Here is an 18,106-nt window from a genome sequence, read left to right on the forward strand (position 1 = left end):
GATCCATTTTGGAAGAAGTGCAGCCAGAGTGCTCCTTGAAGACCAAGATGGCCAAATTTCCTCTCTCATACTTCGGACATATTGTCAGGAGGGACCAGTCACTGGAGAAGGGTATCATGCTTGGTAAGGTGGAGGGTCAGAGAAAAAGAGGAAGACCCAGAATGAGATGGATTGACCAAGTGGCAGCATCAATGGGCTCAAGCGTGGCAACAGTAGTGAGGTTGGCCCAGGATCGGACAGTGTTTCGTTCTGCTGTACATAGATTGCTATGGGTCAGTACCGACTCGATGGCACCTAACACCAACAACAACATCTTTCCACATGGTGACCTGGTTTGGCACCACCATATGATAAGCACGAAACTGCTAACTGCAAGGCTGACAGTTCAAACCCACCAGCTGCTGCTCAGAAACTCTACACAGAGTTGCTATGAGTCAGAACCGACTTGAAGGCAGTTAACAATATATTTCCATAAAGGAGTCTTTGGGTGACAAAAATGGTGAAACAGTTACCCACTAGGCGAAAGGTTAGCCGTTCAAACCCACTGAGAGGCACCTCAGGGAGAAAGTTTTGAAGTTCCTATAGAGCTGGTTCTACTCTGCAGAATCCAATCGAAGGTAACAACAAACATTTAAAGAGCAATTTGACAATTCACACATGCGCACCAAAACAAATGGGCTCCTTCCGTAAGCCAATCCCAATTTCTAGCCACCCTACAGGGGCGCTAGTACCATAGGGGGCCACAAGCTGGACTGCTGAAACCAAAGTCAGCAGTTCAGATCTACCAGTTTCTCTGTGGGAGAAAGATGAGGCTTTCTGCTCCCATAAAGATTTACAACCTTGGAAACCCTGTATAGGGTTGCTATGAGTTGGAACCAAGTGACTGGCACACAGCCACCACCACCAGCAGCAGCAGCAGCCTTATATATAGGACAGAGTTGTTAAGTGTCGTCTCATAGCAACCTTGTATAGGGTTTCCAAGGAGCAGCTGGTAAGTGTGAACCTCTGATCCGGCTGCTCAAACTGACCTTGCAGGCCAGTACTTATGCTACAGTGCCCCAGCAGACTCCCCAGGACACAGCCGAGCGGAGCTGCCCTGTAGGGTCTCCCAGGCCACCAGGCTTCACAGAGCAGACTTGTCGCCTTTCTTACAGTGAAGCAGCTGGAGGATGGCCAGCACTTAAGGCAAGCGTGCCACCCCTTTGAGACATCTGGCTGGGGCCAACCAATACTCACAGTATAGATCTCTGGTCCGCTTGGAGGTCTGGCACACCTGCTCGCAGACTGCATTCTAATCCTGAAGCTATTAGAAATTACATCCCACTTTAAACTTCAGTTCCAAATTGTCTTCTGCTAGCATGTTGTTGTTGTGAAGTGCTGCCAGCAGGTCAGTTCCGACCCACAGCGACCCTGGATGGGGTTTCCAAAGAGCAGCTGGTGAGCTTGAACCCCCGACCTTGTGCTTCAAACTGACTGTAGTCCAGCGCACTAACCCACACAAAGGTAAGTCAAAAAGTATTGCTACAAGATCACAGGCACCTTTATTAAACAAAACTACCAAGTTGTAAAGCTCCCGTTTCTCGACAGATCCTCCGTCTAGGTCTGAGCAGGGCACGGCTCCCACCTCTGTAACGCTGGGGAACTCTCCTCTTCAGTTTACACCACGTCATAACGGCACTTTCAGCTTCCTTGAGGAGCTCACACCATGGCCCTTCAAGTGCTCTTTGAGTTCAGGGAACAAAAAAACACATATCAAGGCACAAGATCAGGGTGGGAGCAGGGATTGCGTACGGTTCCACAATGGCAGTCAGGTGGGATAGCCTGGCTACCCTGAAAGAATCAGCACGTGATGGAAAACACTCCTGGGTGCTAATTTCCAGTCTTTCTCTCACCACTGCAGTTTTCAACATCCTCCCAAGTCACAGCAGCTGAGCTGTAGTGCAGTCAGTGATTCCGGGTCTCTCGTGGCCACAGCCTGGAAACTCTCACCCAACAGCGATTCCAGGGGGCTCTGGGTATGAGCAGGTGGGGGACATGTGACAGATTCTATGATTCCATTCTGAATGATTGTTAACTGGGTGAATGGTGAACATCTACAAAATGCGCCATCTCAGAAGCAGACACGGAGCTCACAACCATCAGGGAACAAGAGGCAGGCGTGGGGTGTCCTTTGAACCCCCAGATCCCTTCACATTGAACCTCTTTGATCCAAGAGAGAGAAGAGAAGCATCAGCAACAGAACCCAGAGCCAGAGCCGGGCCCACCCAGCAAGTAAGGCGGCCTGAGGGCCTTTGGGCAGGAGGCATTGCCCTGGAAGCAGGGAAGGCTTTGTGACCAAGGAGCCGAGGCCTCAGGGCTGAGGTCATACAGACCAGAGTGTCCTTCGGACATGGAGCAGCAGCACTGAGGAAGAGCTTTCTGACACTGGCCGGGAAGAGAGGCCTCCTGACTGGACCAACTGGGCCCTGAGCACGTCCTCCCTGGCAGATAACAACCTGTTACCTTCACTTCTGTGTGGCCACTACCCATGAATGCTCACACACAAGGCTCTTGGAGAAGAGGGCCTGGTGGGAGGGGAGTACAGGAGGAATGGTTGCTCACATGTTTACACCTGTGCCCATTACAAACTCTATCAAGATGAGCCTTTGGAATTCCAAAAACTCACACACCATAATCTTCGCCTTGACCGTAAAAGGCCCAACAGACCCCATTTGGGAAGCCACCATTTTCACTGGACCTTTTTGTTAAATTTTAAGGCATCCTAATGAGATAACCTCAATGCAGAGTTGACCATAATGCTGTGAATAGAGTAAAGCCCGCGGGACCTTCATTTGCTGATGGGGCACAACTCAAAATGAAGAGAAACAGCTGTAAACATCCACTGAAAATCAGAACATGGAATGTATGAAGCATGAATCTAGGAAAACTGAAGATTGTCAAAAATGAAATAAAAAGCATAAATATCAATATCCTAGGCATTAGTGAGCTGAAATGGACTGGTATTGGCCATTCTGAATCTGACAACCACATGGTTTACTATGCTGGGAATGACAAATTGAAAAGGAATGATGTTGCATTCATTGTCAAAAAGAACCTATCCGGACAAGTCATGACGTACAACACTGTCTGTGATAGGATAATCTCCATGCGCCTACAGGGAAGCCCAGCTAATACCACCATTACTCAAATTTACACACGAAGCCCTAAAGCCAGCAATGATGAAGTTGAAGAATTCTACCAACTTCTTCAGTCTGAAATTCATCAAACATGCAATCAGGATGTATGATAATTACTGGCAATTAGAATGCAAAGGTTGGAAACAAAGAGGAAGGATCAGTAGCTGGAAAATATGGCCTTGGTTATAGAAACGATGCTAGAGATCACATGATAGAATTTTGTAAGATGAATGAATTCGTCATTGCACATACCTTTTTTAAACAGCATTAAGAGACGACTATACACATGGACCTTGCCAAATGGAACACACAGAAATCAAATTGACTACATCTGCGGAAAGAGATGATGGGAAAGCTCCATATCATCAGTCAAAACAAGACCAAAGGCAGATTATGCAACAGACCATCAGTTGCTCATATGCAAATTCAAACAAGCTGAAGAAAATGAAAACAAGTCCATGAGAGCCAAAATATGACCTTGAATACATCCCACCTGAATTTAGAGAACATCTAAAAAACAGATTTTAAGCATCAGACGCTGAAGACCAAGGATGGCATCAAGAACATCACACAGGAAGAAAGCAAAAGGTCATTAAGAAGACAAAAAGAAGAAAAATACCAAAATGGATGTCAGAAAAGACACTGAAACTTGCTCTCCAGCATAGAAATGTTAAAGCAAATGGAAGAAATAAGGGAAATACAAGAGATGAACAGAAAATCTCAAAGGTCAGTTCGAGAAGACAAAATCAAATATTCTAACAAAATGTGCAAAAGATCTGGAGTTAGAAATTCAAAAGGGAAGAACATGCTCAGAATTTCTCAAGCTGAGGGAACTGAAGAAACAGTTGAAGGCTTGGCTTTCGTTATTGAAAGATTATCTGGGAAAATTACTGAATGATGCAGGAAGCATCAAGAGAAGATGGAAGGAATACACAGAGTCACTGTACCAAAAGGAAATGGTCGATATCAGTCATTTCAAGAGGTAGCATATGATCAAGAGCCAATGATACTAAAGGAAGAAGTCCAAGGTGCATTGAAGGAATTCGCAAAGAACAAGGCACTGGGGGGATTGATGGAATAAAAATGGAAATCTTTCAACAAAGTGAGGCAGCACAGGAGGCACTTACTCATCTATGCCAAGAAATTTGGAAGACAACTACCTGGCATACTGACTGGGAGAGACCTGTATTTGTGCCCATTCCAAACAGAGGTGACCCAACAGAATGCAGAAATCATCAGACGATGTCTTTGATATCCCGTGCGAATAAAGTTTTGCTAAAGGTAATACAGAAACAGCTACAATCATACATTGACAGAGAACTTCCAGACGTTCAAGCCGGATTCAGAAGAGGCCGTGGAGCGAGAGCTATCATAGCTGACATCAGATGGATCTTGGCTGAAAGGAAAGAATATCAGAAGGAGGTTTACCTGTGCTTTGTTGACTACACAAAAGCTTTCGATTGTGTGCATCATGACAATCTATGGACAACATTGCAAAGTACGAGTATTCCACAACACTTAACTGTGCTCATAAGGAACTTGTACATAAACCAAGAGGCAGTTGTCGGAACAGAACAAGGGAACACCTTATGGTTTAAAATTAGGAAAGGTGGGTGCCAGGGTTGTACTCTTTCACCATACTTATTCAACCTGTATACTGAACAAATAATCTGAGAAGCTGGGTTCTATGAAGAAAAACATGGCATCAGGATTGGAGGAAGACTCATTAACAACCTGAGGTATGCAGATGATACAACCTTGCTTGCTGAAAGTGAAGAGAACTTAAAATACTTACTGATGATGACCAAAGACCACAACTCTCAGTATGGGTTGCACCTCAATGTAAAGAAAACAAAAATCCTTACCACTGGACCAATAAATAGCATCCATATAAATCGAGAAGAGGTTGAAGTTGTTAATGACTTCATCTGGCTCAGGTCAACCATCAACACTTATAGAAGCAGCAGTCAAGAAATCAAATGACGTATTGCATTAGGCAAATCTGCTGCCCAAGACCTTTTTAAAGTGTTGAAGAGTAAAGATGTCAGCTTGAGGACTAAGGTGCGCCTGACTCTAGCCATGGTTATTTTCAACAACCTCATATGCAAGTGAAAGCTGGACAGTGAATAAGGAAGACCATAGAAGAATTGATGCTTTTCAGTTATGGTGTTGGAGGAGAATATTCAAAGTGCCATGGGCTGCCAAAAGAACTAACAGATCTGTGTTGGAAGAAGTGCAGCCAGAGTATTCCTTTGAGGCCAGGAAGGCCAGACTTTGTCTCTCATACTTCAGACATATTGTCAGGAGGGACCAGTCACTGGAGAAGGATATCATGTTTGGTAAGATGGGGAGTCAGAGAAAAAGAGGAAGACCCCCAACAAGATAGACTGGCCAAATGGAAGCATAGATGGACTCGAGCGTGGCAACAGTAGTGAGGTTGGCCCAGGACCGGGCAGTGTTTTGTTCTGCTGTGCATAAGGTCACTATGGGTCGGTACCAACTTGATGGCACCTAACAACAATGACAACGAGACAACCAGTACTCATTTTTGTTCTGTGGTGGTTGATGCCAGAAGCTATGCTACTGGTATTCACACACCAGAAGGGTCACCCATGGGGGACAGGTTTTAGATGAGCTTCCAAATTACGACAGACTATGAAGGAGGAGAGGAAGACCACTTTTGAATGTTTAGCCACTAAAGCCTTATGAAGACCACCAGAACATTGTCAGAGACAGTGCTGGAAGATAAGCCCCTCAGGTTGCAAGGCACTCAAAATGCAACTAGGGAAGAGCTGCCTCCTCAAAGTAGAGTTAACCCGAATGACATGGATTTAGCAAACCCTCAGGACCTTCACTTGCTTATTGGGCACAACTTAAAAGGAGAAGAAACAGCTGCAAACATCCATTAATAATCAGAATGTGGAATGAACAAAGTATGAATCTAGGAACATTGGAAGTCGCCAAGAATGAAATGAAACGCAAAAAGATGGGTCTCCTAGGATTAGCGAGCTGAAACTGGCCATCTTGAATCTGACAGTCATGTGGAAGGACAAACTGAAGACCAATGGCATCACAGTCATCATCAGAAAGAACATTCCAAGATCAGTCTTGAAGTGAATGTTCTGTCTGTGTTAGGGAATATCCATCCGCCTACAAGGCAGACCAGTTAACACCACTAGTAGTCCAATGTATGAGCCAACCACTAAAGCCAGTAATGATGAAATGAACCAAGAGTCTGGTGTGTGCTGCAGGATAATGCACTGCACCACAAGGTCAGTAGTTCAAACACATCAGCCGCTCCTTGGAAACACTATACAGGTTTGCAATGAGTCAGAACCGACTCAACCCAATATTTAACAACAACCAACTTCTTCAGTCTGAAATTGATCAAATATGCAATCAAGATAATCACTGCTTATAGGCATGTGAATGTTGGGAACAGAGCAAGGATGTTGTTGTTGTTGTTGTCAAGTGCCATGGAGTTAGTGTCACACCAGAAATCCAAGTAAAAAATGTGGCTTTGGTAATAGACATGATACTGGCAATTGAATAACAGAATTTTGCAAAACCAATGGCTTCTTCATCGCAAATTATCTCTTTTAAAAAGTGACTGTACTCATATACCTCCCCAAACGAGATGCAAAGGAGTCAAGCTAATGTCATCTGTGGGAAAAGATGATGGGAACGCTCCATGTCATCAGCCAAAACAAGGCAGGGGCAGACTGCACAAAAGACCAATTGCTTATATGCAAGTTCAGACTGAAGCTGAAGGAAAAGTCAAACATCTCCACAAGAATCAAAGTATCACCTTGAATACATCTCACCTGAATTTAGAAACCGTCTCAGGAACATATTTGCTGCACTCGGCACTAATGACCAAAGACCAGAGGAGATGTGCGATGACACCAAGGACACCATACAGGAAGAAAGCAAAAGGTCATTAAAAAGACAGGAAAGAAAAAAAGACAGATGTGGATGTCAGAAGAGACTCTGAAACTTGCTCTTGAACAGAGAGAAGCCAAAGCAACTGCCAGAAATAATGAAGTAAAAGAGCTGAACAGAATATTTCAAAGGGCAGCTCAAGAAGAGAGTAAATGTGTGACCTGAAGTTACAAACCAAAAGGGAAGAACATGCTCAGCATTTTTCTAGCTGAAAGAACTGGAGAAAAAACCTCGACCCTCGGGTTGTTAAATTGAAGGATTCCTGGTGTGGCGCTGCACGATAATGTACTGGACCAAGAAGTTGGTTTGAACCTCAAGGTTGGAAGTTCAAAGCCACCAGCTGCTCCTCAACGAACAAGAGAAAGACCACCTAGAAGAATTGTCATAATGGCAGCAAAAATGGACTCAAAGAGAACAGTAATGAGGAAGCCACAGGACCGGGCAGTGTTTTGTTCTGTTATGTGGAGTCGGGGCTGACTGAGCAGCACACAGCAGCTGATGCAGTAACGAGACTAAGAAAACTTGTCTTCAGTCATCCACTGATCACGGAGACATGTTGAAAAACATTGTCTTTGAAATAAACGTGCATGTGTGAGGGGAATCCTAGGAGCAAGACTTTTTGACTTACCCTTATACAAAGTCTTCTTGTCCACGAAACTACTGTTTCTGTCCAATACTTGGTCACGTTCACTTACTAATCCTACCAGCCCATCGTAGATTCATTCAACTCTTCTCTGTTCACAAACATGTTGTCTGTGAGGCACAGTTTGCTTTCTCCTCCCACCTTGTGAGAAACATATATTCTTCAGTGCTTGGCGAGTGTCATAATTGCTCATTTTCTTAGTTTTGTCTTTCACTTTAGCCGTTACTTAAAAGGCACGTTACCATTCCCAGCTGTGGTTGTGGGTTTCCTATTTTTCTTTTCGTTCCATCAGTTTTCACGGGGTGTATTTGGAAGTTGTTAGGTGTGTACACACTTAGGACAGTGTAGCTTCTAGTAGAAGTGACATAGACATGTTCTTCTCTCTGTGGTAATTTTTCCTTTGCCACCACAGAGAGTTCTGTTGATGACAAATTCTCAGTTTTTGCTTCTCTAAAAATGTTTCCATTTCACCTTGGTTACTGAAGAATACTCCCACCAGATGCCGAATTCTAGGTTGGAAGTACATTTCTTTAACACTGTGGAGCAGTCTGCCTCCCATTATTTTTTTGTAAGAAGTTAGATGTCCACTTGTCCCTCCTTCTTCTCTGGCTTTAATCTGCTCTAAAGACTGTCTGTGTCTTGATTTGATTTTCACGTTTTTTTAATGATGTGATTGACCAAGGGTGGTTTCCTTTGCATTTTCTCTAGTTCTCACAAGGCCTCTTTCTGGGGCTTGAAATATCTGGACAGTTTTGGAAGATGCTCAACCATTATCTTTTCAAATATTGCTTCTGCCCATTTCTTTCTCCTGTGAATCTAGGGCTCCAATTATATCCTTTCCTAGATTTTTTTTTTTCTCTCTGTGTTTCAATATATGATTTTTAAAAAAATACCATACCTTGTAGCTCACCAATTCTTTCTTCTGTTATATCGAGTTTGGTATTTAACCATCTAGTGAATGCTTCATTTTAATTAGGTTTCTGCTCTAGGATGGTTCAATAGTAAAAGTTGTAGTTTTTCTTTTTTTTTTAACAGTTCAGTTCATCTATTTTCTGTACCATATTCTACCTGTCACATCTCAGTGCTCCAGAATCAGAGCCACCTGTAAACACGAGTGGTGTTTCCACTCAGCCACTCTGTCTTAGCTTTCATCCACCACTCCTGTAACTTAGTAAGCCTGGTCATTTTGGATTAACTGCCAGACACGGTGTAGGAGTCGGGTGTAGGGGACGTCAGGCTGTCACCGACCACGGGCTCTCTTGCAGAGAGGATCCAGTTGTCTTTGGGCAGACAGACACAAACGGGACTCAAGTGTGTGGTTTAGGTTTGCTGAGAGCTGGTCTCTTTCTGGTTTCTCTGACTTCTAGGGTGAACCTCTCCAGTGTCTCATCTAAGACCTGTTGTTGCTGTTAGGTGCCAGCAAATTAGTTCTGACTCACAGCGATCCTGTGTAGGGTTTCCAAGGAGCGGCTGGTGAGCTTGAACCACTGATCTTGAGATTCAAGCCAACCTTGAAGTCCAGCACATTAACCCACAGCGCCATACCAGGACATTATTGTTGTTGTTAAGTGCCATCGAGTTGGTTCCGACCCATAGCGACCCTGTCTAGGGTTTCCGAGGAGCAGCTGGTGAGCTTGAACCGCTGACCTTGCAGTTCAAATGGCTTTGCAGTCTGGCGTATTAGCCCACAGTACCACACCAGGACTCCTAGTGGTGTTTAAATGAACTGCTCTTACTTGACTGGTCCTGAACTCCAACTTTTATCTCTTTAGCCTCAATCTCTGTTGAACTTCTTGGGAGCTGCTTTTGGCTTGGTCTCTTGGCCTCACACTACCTGCATGTGGAGATTCAGAGTCAGCCCAGACCTCAAGTAGCAACTACACAGAGTTCCGTACTCCTTCTTCTCCAGGGGTTTGATTCCTCCAATGTTGGCTGACGTAGGTGGCCTGCTGAAAGTCCACACGCTGGCCCTCTGTTCAGTCTCGTTGTGCTGAGACACAGCTCAGCCTGCCCAGGAGGTTGGACGGGAGTGGGGGTGAGCAGGGGGCTCGCCTCAGTGTGTTTTCCTTGTGGGAATCTTTACCTCTCATGTGCTGGCTGCCTGGCTGGCTCACTGATGTCTTCACATTGCTGTGTGTGTGTGTGTGTGTGTGTGTGTGTGTGTGTGTGTGTGTGTGTGTGACAGAGAGAGAGTCCACACTGCAGAGTGGGTCCTGGAGGAGTGTCTGTGTGGCACTAGTTAGTGCTTTGCAGTCGTGGGCACTGCCAGCCTTCATTATGTGGGAACTGCCCCCAGGTGTGTCACGTCCTGTGCTGGAGACCTAAGGTCATGAGGGCATTTCCCAAAGCGACCCTCCTCAGCTAGGATCCCTGCCCTCAGTCCTTCCTCCTCTTCCCCTGAGGACACACGGACCCTGTGCTGACCCTTGTACTCCCTGGCTGTGATCAGTGTGCATCACCCACCTGTCTGCCGCCTCTCTGGGCCGTGGGAAGCAGTGCTCTGGACTTGTCTGCAACTTTCTGTTGGAAAAAGGACAAAACTAAGGGACTAGAAAGCACAAACCAAGGCAGCCAGGTAACCCCAAAGCCCAGAAATTGCAGCGAGAAAGCAGGTGTCCTGGATCTGACTCCCAGCAACACCCTTCGGCCCTGTGGTCTCTGGGCCCTCAACTGCTCATCCACCTCCTGGGAGGCCCTTTGAATGAAGCATCTTCCGAAAGTGAAGGTCATTTATGACACGCACATCAGGCTGGTCCCTCTCCCTGCTCTGGGGCCAGTCCAGAGATGAAATGCCAGAAGGGGGGCCCACAGGGCTGGGGCTCCAGCTCGACTCGCCTGACCTGAGACCTGGCCCTGCACGGGTCTCACCTTCTGGACAGCTCCGTAGTGCTGAATGGCATCTGACAGCTGGGTTTTCAGGCGGTCCATCTGAAGACGTTCCTGCTGCAAAAACAAAAGTGAGGCTTACAGCAGGAGCCGACAACTCATCTGCATCCCAGAGTCCTCCAACCCCGACTCACCTTGTGCCCTCATGCCCCTCCTGGCTGTGGACAGCATCTCCCACCAGCACCAGCCATGGTCAGGGGCAGGCCCCTCACCATCTACCCCCCACCTCAGAACCAACCGTCCACCATGTCTCTGTAGGCATAGCCACCATCACGGCAGATACCATCCACACTACAGCCATGAGCACACACAGAACACATCAGCTGCCCTGTTCTGAGCACTGACTCATGTCCACCCCCATAGCCGTCCTATTAGATGAGAATTATCCCCCACCCCCTTGGATGTGGACCCAACATGGACCCTGTCACCCCCACAACACACACACACATACCTACCATCTACCACACTGAGACCGAGGGGCAGCCTGTGGTAGTCATTATTCCTGAAAGGCATCCTATTCTGCCAGGGCTTTGCTCACACAGCAGCCAGCATTGCTGAGCCCAGACCAGCCATGAGCAGCTACCGAGCCCCCACACCTATGGCCGCATTGTGCCTTCCCTATGAGCGGATTCCCACCGGGCTCTAAGACCCAGTTTCCTGTCACCTGCATTCACACCCCCTGAGGGCTGTTCCCAAGCTCCAGACTTCCCTCCCTGTAAGAAGGGGTGAGGAGTCCCCCAAGATTATGTGTTGTGAGTCCTAACCCTAAACCATCCCACGGCGGGTCTGTGTGGGTGTGTTGCAGACCAACCACCGTTGAGGTACAGAAAGAGCGCACTGGGCACAAAGCAAGCAGAGACAGGCGCTGAGGAACAGGAGCTGAGCCTGCATTCACACTTCCAGGCCCCTAGGCCCAGAGGGTGTGTTTGTGCACGTTAACAAATCCGGTGCGGCAGCTCGGGGGGCTCTCGGTCCTCGGGTGCTGCCCTGACAGAGCCGTCACAGGATGGCTGTATCCACAGACAGATGTTCTCACAGCTGCCGTCCTTCCTGCTATTGTCCCCACTCACAGGGCTCCGGTACACGCAGGAGGTGACAAGTCCTACTTCAGGGCCCCAGCTCTGGGGAGGCCTCAGGAGGAAGGTCCTGTCTCCGCTCAGCCTGGGGGTCCAGTGTTCCCTGGAGGTGGGTTTCCGTTCTCTGTCACACCCTGTCATTTCCGTTACTGTTGGGTTTACACACATGACATGGCTTTGGGGACTGAGTCTGCTTTCCTTACACCAGCTTCTTAAAGGACAATTTGCCTCCCGCACAACTCGCCCACCGCATGGACACTGTCCAGTTGCTTTTCCTGAAATCTCCATGGCCTCATTTCAGGAGACGTACCTGGGAGGAGCCACACAGGAGCTCCGACAGTTGCTTCAGGGCCCTGGTGCTGGAGGCCACAGTGGCATTGGTCTCCTGCTGTATCGTGTGCCTGGGGGGTGAGACAGGTGGGGGGCCGGGAATCCATGAGAGAGAAGTGCAAAGGGATGAGACAGTGAGAAATAGGAAGGGAAGGACAAACAGATGGGACAGAGATGAGCACAGGGGAGGCCATGGAAATGCAGCCCAGGAAAACATGTGCCACCGACATCGATGAGGAGGGGCACACAGACACCCAGAACCAGACGTCAATGAGCATGAGGGGGACACACAGCGGGGGGATATAGAAAGAGGAGAAAGCAGCGTGAGGTGGGGAAGGGGAGAACAAACAGAGGTGAAGCCCATGGCAGAGGACTTTTGGAGGTGGGATAAGGCCCCTGAAACCTCTGCCTCCCCCTCCCACAAGCCTGTCCGGCGGTGACCGCTGTGGAGCCCCAGACCCAGAGAGGACCAGGCCAAGCAGTGAGAATACTGGAGCACATGGAGGAAGTGGGAGGCGGGGGGCAACGGCATGAGGGTCCGAAGGAACTGAGGAGTTCTCAAGTTCCCAGGAAACACAGACACATGGGCAGGGACAGAGTCAGAACAGATGGGGGCCAGGGGACGAGCAGGTACCACCATGCATTTGTGGATGCCCCCCCAAGATTCCAGCCCTAGCAGTTAATGCCCCCCCCCCAGGGAGCCAAGCCAGCTCCCCACTGCATAAAGGTAAGGTGAGGCATGTGGTGGGAGGTAGGGGAGCTCGATGAAATAAAGACCAGAATGCTCCCAAGTTGATGAAAAGTATCAGCCCAAGGAAACAAGAAGTTCAGCAAAACGCAAATCAGATGAACAGAAAGAATCACACAAATTCAAGCATCTCAGAGGACCCCGAGGGGAATAAATGCCCACAGACCAGAAGTGTCCACACTCAGACACATCACATTCTGATGGCAAAACACAAAACACTAAGACAAACTGTTGAAGACAGCCAGAGAACAGGACAGAGTCCACCCCAAGGAGCACCCAGAAGGCCACAGCCAACTTCTCGTCAGAAAACACGCGAGCCGGCAGAACGTGGGAGCAGGAATCTTTCGAGTGCCCACGCTACTGTGAATCCAGAATGAAACTCAGAAAAAGTGTGTTTCAAAATGAAAGTGTAACCGTGCCTTCATTCAGGCAGACAAAGCTCAAGAGAATTTCTTAGCCATGGCCCTTCTGCACACGAAGCGCTGGAAGAGGGTCCGTATTAAAGCAGGGATGTGGAAGCAGACAGGGACTCGGATCTACAAAAAGACCTTCAGAAACGGCTAGGCACAGGAGCTCCACTGATGTAGCGCGCTAAGTGTTGGGATGCTAACCACAAGGCCAGCAGTTCAAATCCACCAGTTGCTCTGTGGAAGAAAGATGAGGCTTTCTGCTCCCATGAAGATTGACAGCCTCGAAAACCCTAAACAGGGTCGTTAGGAGTCAGAAGCGACCTGACAACAGACAAACACCACCACACCAAGATAAAAATGAAAGAAAAATCTCATTTTCAGTAACTCGAACAAATAACTCACTATTTAAAACAAAATTATTAACAAGAAGCCTCAACCCAGTGCTGTCTAATCCACCTGACTCAAGCCCACAGGACAGCGCTCTCCCAGAGGGTTCCCAAGGCTGAGAACCTTTACAGACGTAGACTACCACATGGTTCTCCTATAGACCTCCCAATGCTGACCCCTGGGCACCACCAGAGCTCCTCTAAACCACAAGCAAAACTTGCTGTTGTGGTGGTTAAATGCCATCAAGTGTGTTCCGACTCAGAGCGACCCTGTACAGGATTTCCAGGGAGCAGCTGGTGGCTTGGAAACACCGACCTCGTCATCAGCAGTCCAGTGTTGATCCCACAGCCCCACGCCAGGCCTCCCCCAGCAGCACACTCCGGGTTTCTTGTTTCTGTTAGGTGCCAACGGACAGTTCCAACTCATATTGAACCCAGGCACAACAGAACGCAACACAGCCCAGTCTGCGCCATCCTCACAATTGTTCTGGCTGAGTTCACTGCTGCTACCACTCCGTCAATTTATCTCACTGGGGGTCTTCCTCTTTCTCAATGACCCTCCACATTACCAAGCATGATGTCCATCTCAAGGGGCTAGTGCCTCCTGATAACATGTCCGAAGTATGAGAATTGAAGTCTTGTCATCCTGGCTTCTAAAGAGCATCCGGGCTGCACTGTTTGCAAGACAGATTGGTTTGTCCTTCTGACAGCTCATGGTACTTTTAATATTCTTCTCTAACATTAGAATCGAAGCCTATTGATTCTTCTACAGTCTGTCCCAATGATTGTCCAACTTTCACATGAATATGAGGCTACTGAAAATACCATGGCTTGGGTCAGGTGCACCTTGGTCCTCAACCTGATGACTTTGCTCTTGAATACTTTAAAGAACTCTTGGGCAGCAGATCTGCCTAAAGCAACACATCATTTGGTTTCTTGACTGCTGCTTCCATGAGGGTTGATAGTGGATCCACGCAAAATGAAGTCTTGGACAACTTTAATCTTTTCTCCATTTATCATGATGCTATTTATTGGTCCAGTGGTGAGGATTTTTGTTTTCTTTACATTGAGGTGCAATCCACACTGAAGGATGTAGTGTTTGATCTTCATCAGCATTTCAACTCCTCTCTACCTTTAGCAAGCAAGGTAATGTTACTTGCATATTGCAAGTAATAAGTCTTCCTCCAATTCTAATGCCAGATTCTTCTTTGTATAATCCAGCTTCTCAGTTTATTTGCTCAACATACAGACTGAATAAATCTGGTGATTTTAAACCACTCAGTATTCTAACAACTAACTGTCTCTAGGTCTGTGTACAGGTTTCTCATGAGCACAATTAAGTGTTCTGGAATACCCATTCTTTGCAATGCTACTGTTAGTTTCTTAGGATCTACACATTCGAAAGCTTTTGCATAGTCAATAAAGCACAAGGAAACATTTTTCAGCCAAGATCCGGCTGATGCCAGCAATGGCATCCTCTTCTAAATCCAGCTTGAATTTCTGGCAGTCCCCATTCAATGTACTATTGAAGCCCTTTTTAAATTATCTTCAACAATATTTTACTTGTGTGTGAAATTAACCATACTGTTGGCTGATTTCCACATTCTGTTGGATCACCTCTCTTGGGAATAGGCACAGATATGGATCTCTTCCAGTTAGTTAGCCAGGTAACTGTCTTACAAATTTCTTGGCAGAGACAAATGAGTGTCTCCAATGCTTCATCCGTTTGTTGAAAGCTTTCACTTGGTAAACCATCAATTCCTTGAGCCCTGTTTTTGCCACGCCTTCACTGCAGCTTGGACGTCTTCCTTTAGTGCCATCAGTTCTTGACCATCATACTACCTCTAGAAATGGCTGAACGTCAATCATTCCTTTCTGGTATAGTGACTGTGTGTATCCTTCATTGTCTTTTGATGCTTTCTGCATCATTCAATTAGTTTGCCCAGAGACTCCTTCAATATTGCAACTCGAGACTTGATTTTTTTTTTCTTCAGTTCTTTCAGTTTGAAAAATGCTTCTCTAATTTCAGGTATTTGTACATTTCATTATAGTACTTTACTTTGTCTTCTCAAGCTGCCCTGTAGAATTTTCTGTTCAGCTCTGTTCTCTCCTGATTTCTTCCATTTGCTTTAGCTTGCTATGCTCAAGAGAAAGTTTCAGTCTCTTGTAGCATTGATCTTAGTCTTTTGTTTCTGTCTTTTTAATGGCCTCTTGCTTTCTTCCTGATGCTCTTTATGCCATCCCACAGTCCTCTGGTCTTCAGTCATTAGTGTTCAACGCATCAAATCTGTTCTTGAGATGGTCTCTAAGTCAGGTGGGATATGTTCAAGGTCATATTTTAGATCTCGCGGACTTGTTTTCATTTTCTTCAGCTTGAGCCTGAATTTGCATCTGAATAATTGATGGTCTGTTCCACAGTCTGTGCCGGTCTTGTTTTGGCTGGTGATATTTACCGTCTACACCGATGTAGTCAATTTGATTTCTGTGTATTCCATCTGGTGAGGTCCATGAATATAATCGCCTTTTATGTTGTTTTAAAAGGTATTTGCAACAAAGAAGTTGTTGGTCCCACAAAATTATGTCACCTCATCTCTAGCATCTTTTCTATCACCAAGGCCATATTTTCCAACTACTGGTCCTTCCTCTTTGTTTCCAATTACCAATCACCAGTAATTATCAATAGATCTTCATTGCATATTTGATTAATTTTAGAATGAAGACGTTAGCAGAATTCTTCAATTTCATCATTGAATTTAGTGGTTTGTGCATAAAGTTGAGTAACTGGTTTTAATTGGTCTTGCTTGTAGGTCAATGGATATCATCCTATCACAGACAGTGTTGTACTTCAAGATAGATCTTGTAATGTTCTTTTTGACAATGAACATGATGTCAATCAACCCTCTTCAATTTATCACTCCCGGCATAGTAAACTAGGATGGTCTGATTCCAAAAGGGCAATGTAGTTCATTTCAGCTAATGCCTAGATACCTAGAGTCATACTTCGTACACTGCAGGTTCTGATGAGTAATAGACGTTTGCAGCTGTTCCTGCTCCTTGCCCCATCAGTAAATGAAGGTCCTGAAAGCTTTACTCCATTCATGTCATCACAGTCAACTCTACTTCGAGGAAGCTGCTGTCCCCTTGTTATATTTTAAATGCCTTCCACCCTGTGGGGCTCAGTTTCAACACACCTGCTGCTTCTCATGCTTTCATCTTCTGCTTCTGTTTCTGACGAGAGTCCACTGCTATTCACAAGGTAAAAGTTCTGGTGGGCGCTGTGGGTTAATGCGCTAGACTGCAAGGTTGGTGATTCAAGCTCACCAGCCACTCCTCGGAAACCTATACAGGATCGGATCGCTATGAGTCGGAACCAACTCGACAGCACTTAACAAAAACAACAACACTCATAAGGTATACATTCAGAAGTAGTTCGCCTCTCCTTCCTAGTCTGTCTTAATCTGGAAGCTTGGCTGAAGCATGTATTGAGCATACTGGTGGGAGAGCTCCCAGCTTCATAGCAGCACACAAGCCACTGGAGTACACAGACCTAGAAGACACGTGGTGGATTGTGGGTACACAGTACACAAGGAGTAAAATATCAGTAGCACAAGAGGGCGGGGAGGAAACAGAACTGCGAGCATGTGTTTGCGGTGTGCGAAGTGATTGCCTGAAAGATATGAATTGAGAACCTACAAAATAAGAACAGTGGCACACAGGTAATTCACATGAAACAGACGAATTCCCACAAAGACATAAGAACAAAGAGAAGCTGACTACTTCTGTTTCCGTCAATGGAACTGAAATTGAATTCATAGTTTTAAAACGTCCAAACAGAGACTTCACAGAAATCATTCTAGCAAACACTTAATGACTATGTAATGCCAATTCTAAACATTCTCATCCAAAAAAACAGAAGCGATTAAGAATACACCCCAAGTCATTTCATATGAGGTTAGGGTTCTCCCAATAAACCTGGAGAAAGGCCCTCAAAGAAAGGAAAACCATGGACCAGCCTGCCCTGGATGCAGAAACCCTCCACCATCTCAGCGAAGGGCGGCAGCGTCCTGTGCAAAGGGACTGCATCACATGCAAGGAGGACTTATCCCCGGAACCTAAGATCCATTCCAATGAAGGGAGTCACTCAGTGCGCATTTAACCCTAGACAAATCCCGGGACTCTCTAACCTCAAAGTCTGAGGTCACAGAGGCTCGGGTGCTGACACCCACCACTTCCTCTGCCCCTGCCTCCATGGCTCCATGCAGCCTCCGTCTGGCAGGATTGGTGGAAAGGTGAACTGATGGGCATCCAAACCTAGTCCCCCACCCCCATATGCTCTTGTGTGGATGCTTCAGAAAACTGCTAAATTTATCTCAAGAGTCTATGAACAGGACAGTAGTAAGAGAATTATAGAGTCTTGGTTGAGACGTGGTTAGGTGCGTACCTACTACACAAAGGTCAGCAGTTTGAACCACCTCCCCCGCCCGAGTGGCTCCGCAGGAGAAAAGACCT

At 46.5% G+C, this 18,106-nt stretch overlaps 1 protein-coding gene across 1 annotated transcript in view; it reads right to left on the minus strand.

Moving 5' to 3' along the window:
* TSNARE1 (t-SNARE domain containing 1) overlaps window positions 1-18,106 on the minus strand; it is a 191,015-nt gene that overhangs the window by 89,852 nt on the left and 83,057 nt on the right. Inside the window, exons 6-8 of the mRNA XM_006830732.1 lie at window positions 12,048-12,124; window positions 10,630-10,724; window positions 10,225-10,281 (exon numbers count right to left, since the gene is read on the minus strand). Of these exons, the coding sequence (XP_006830795.1) occupies window positions 10,225-10,281; window positions 10,630-10,724; window positions 12,048-12,124 (229 nt within the window). The remainder of the gene's footprint in view (window positions 1-10,224; window positions 10,282-10,629; window positions 10,725-12,047; window positions 12,125-18,106) is intronic.

The sequence above is a fragment of the Chrysochloris asiatica genome, unplaced genomic scaffold (assembly GCF_000296735.1).
Source record: "Chrysochloris asiatica unplaced genomic scaffold, ChrAsi1.0 scaffold00001, whole genome shotgun sequence".
Lineage (NCBI taxonomy): Eukaryota > Metazoa > Chordata > Mammalia > Afrosoricida > Chrysochloridae > Chrysochloris > Chrysochloris asiatica.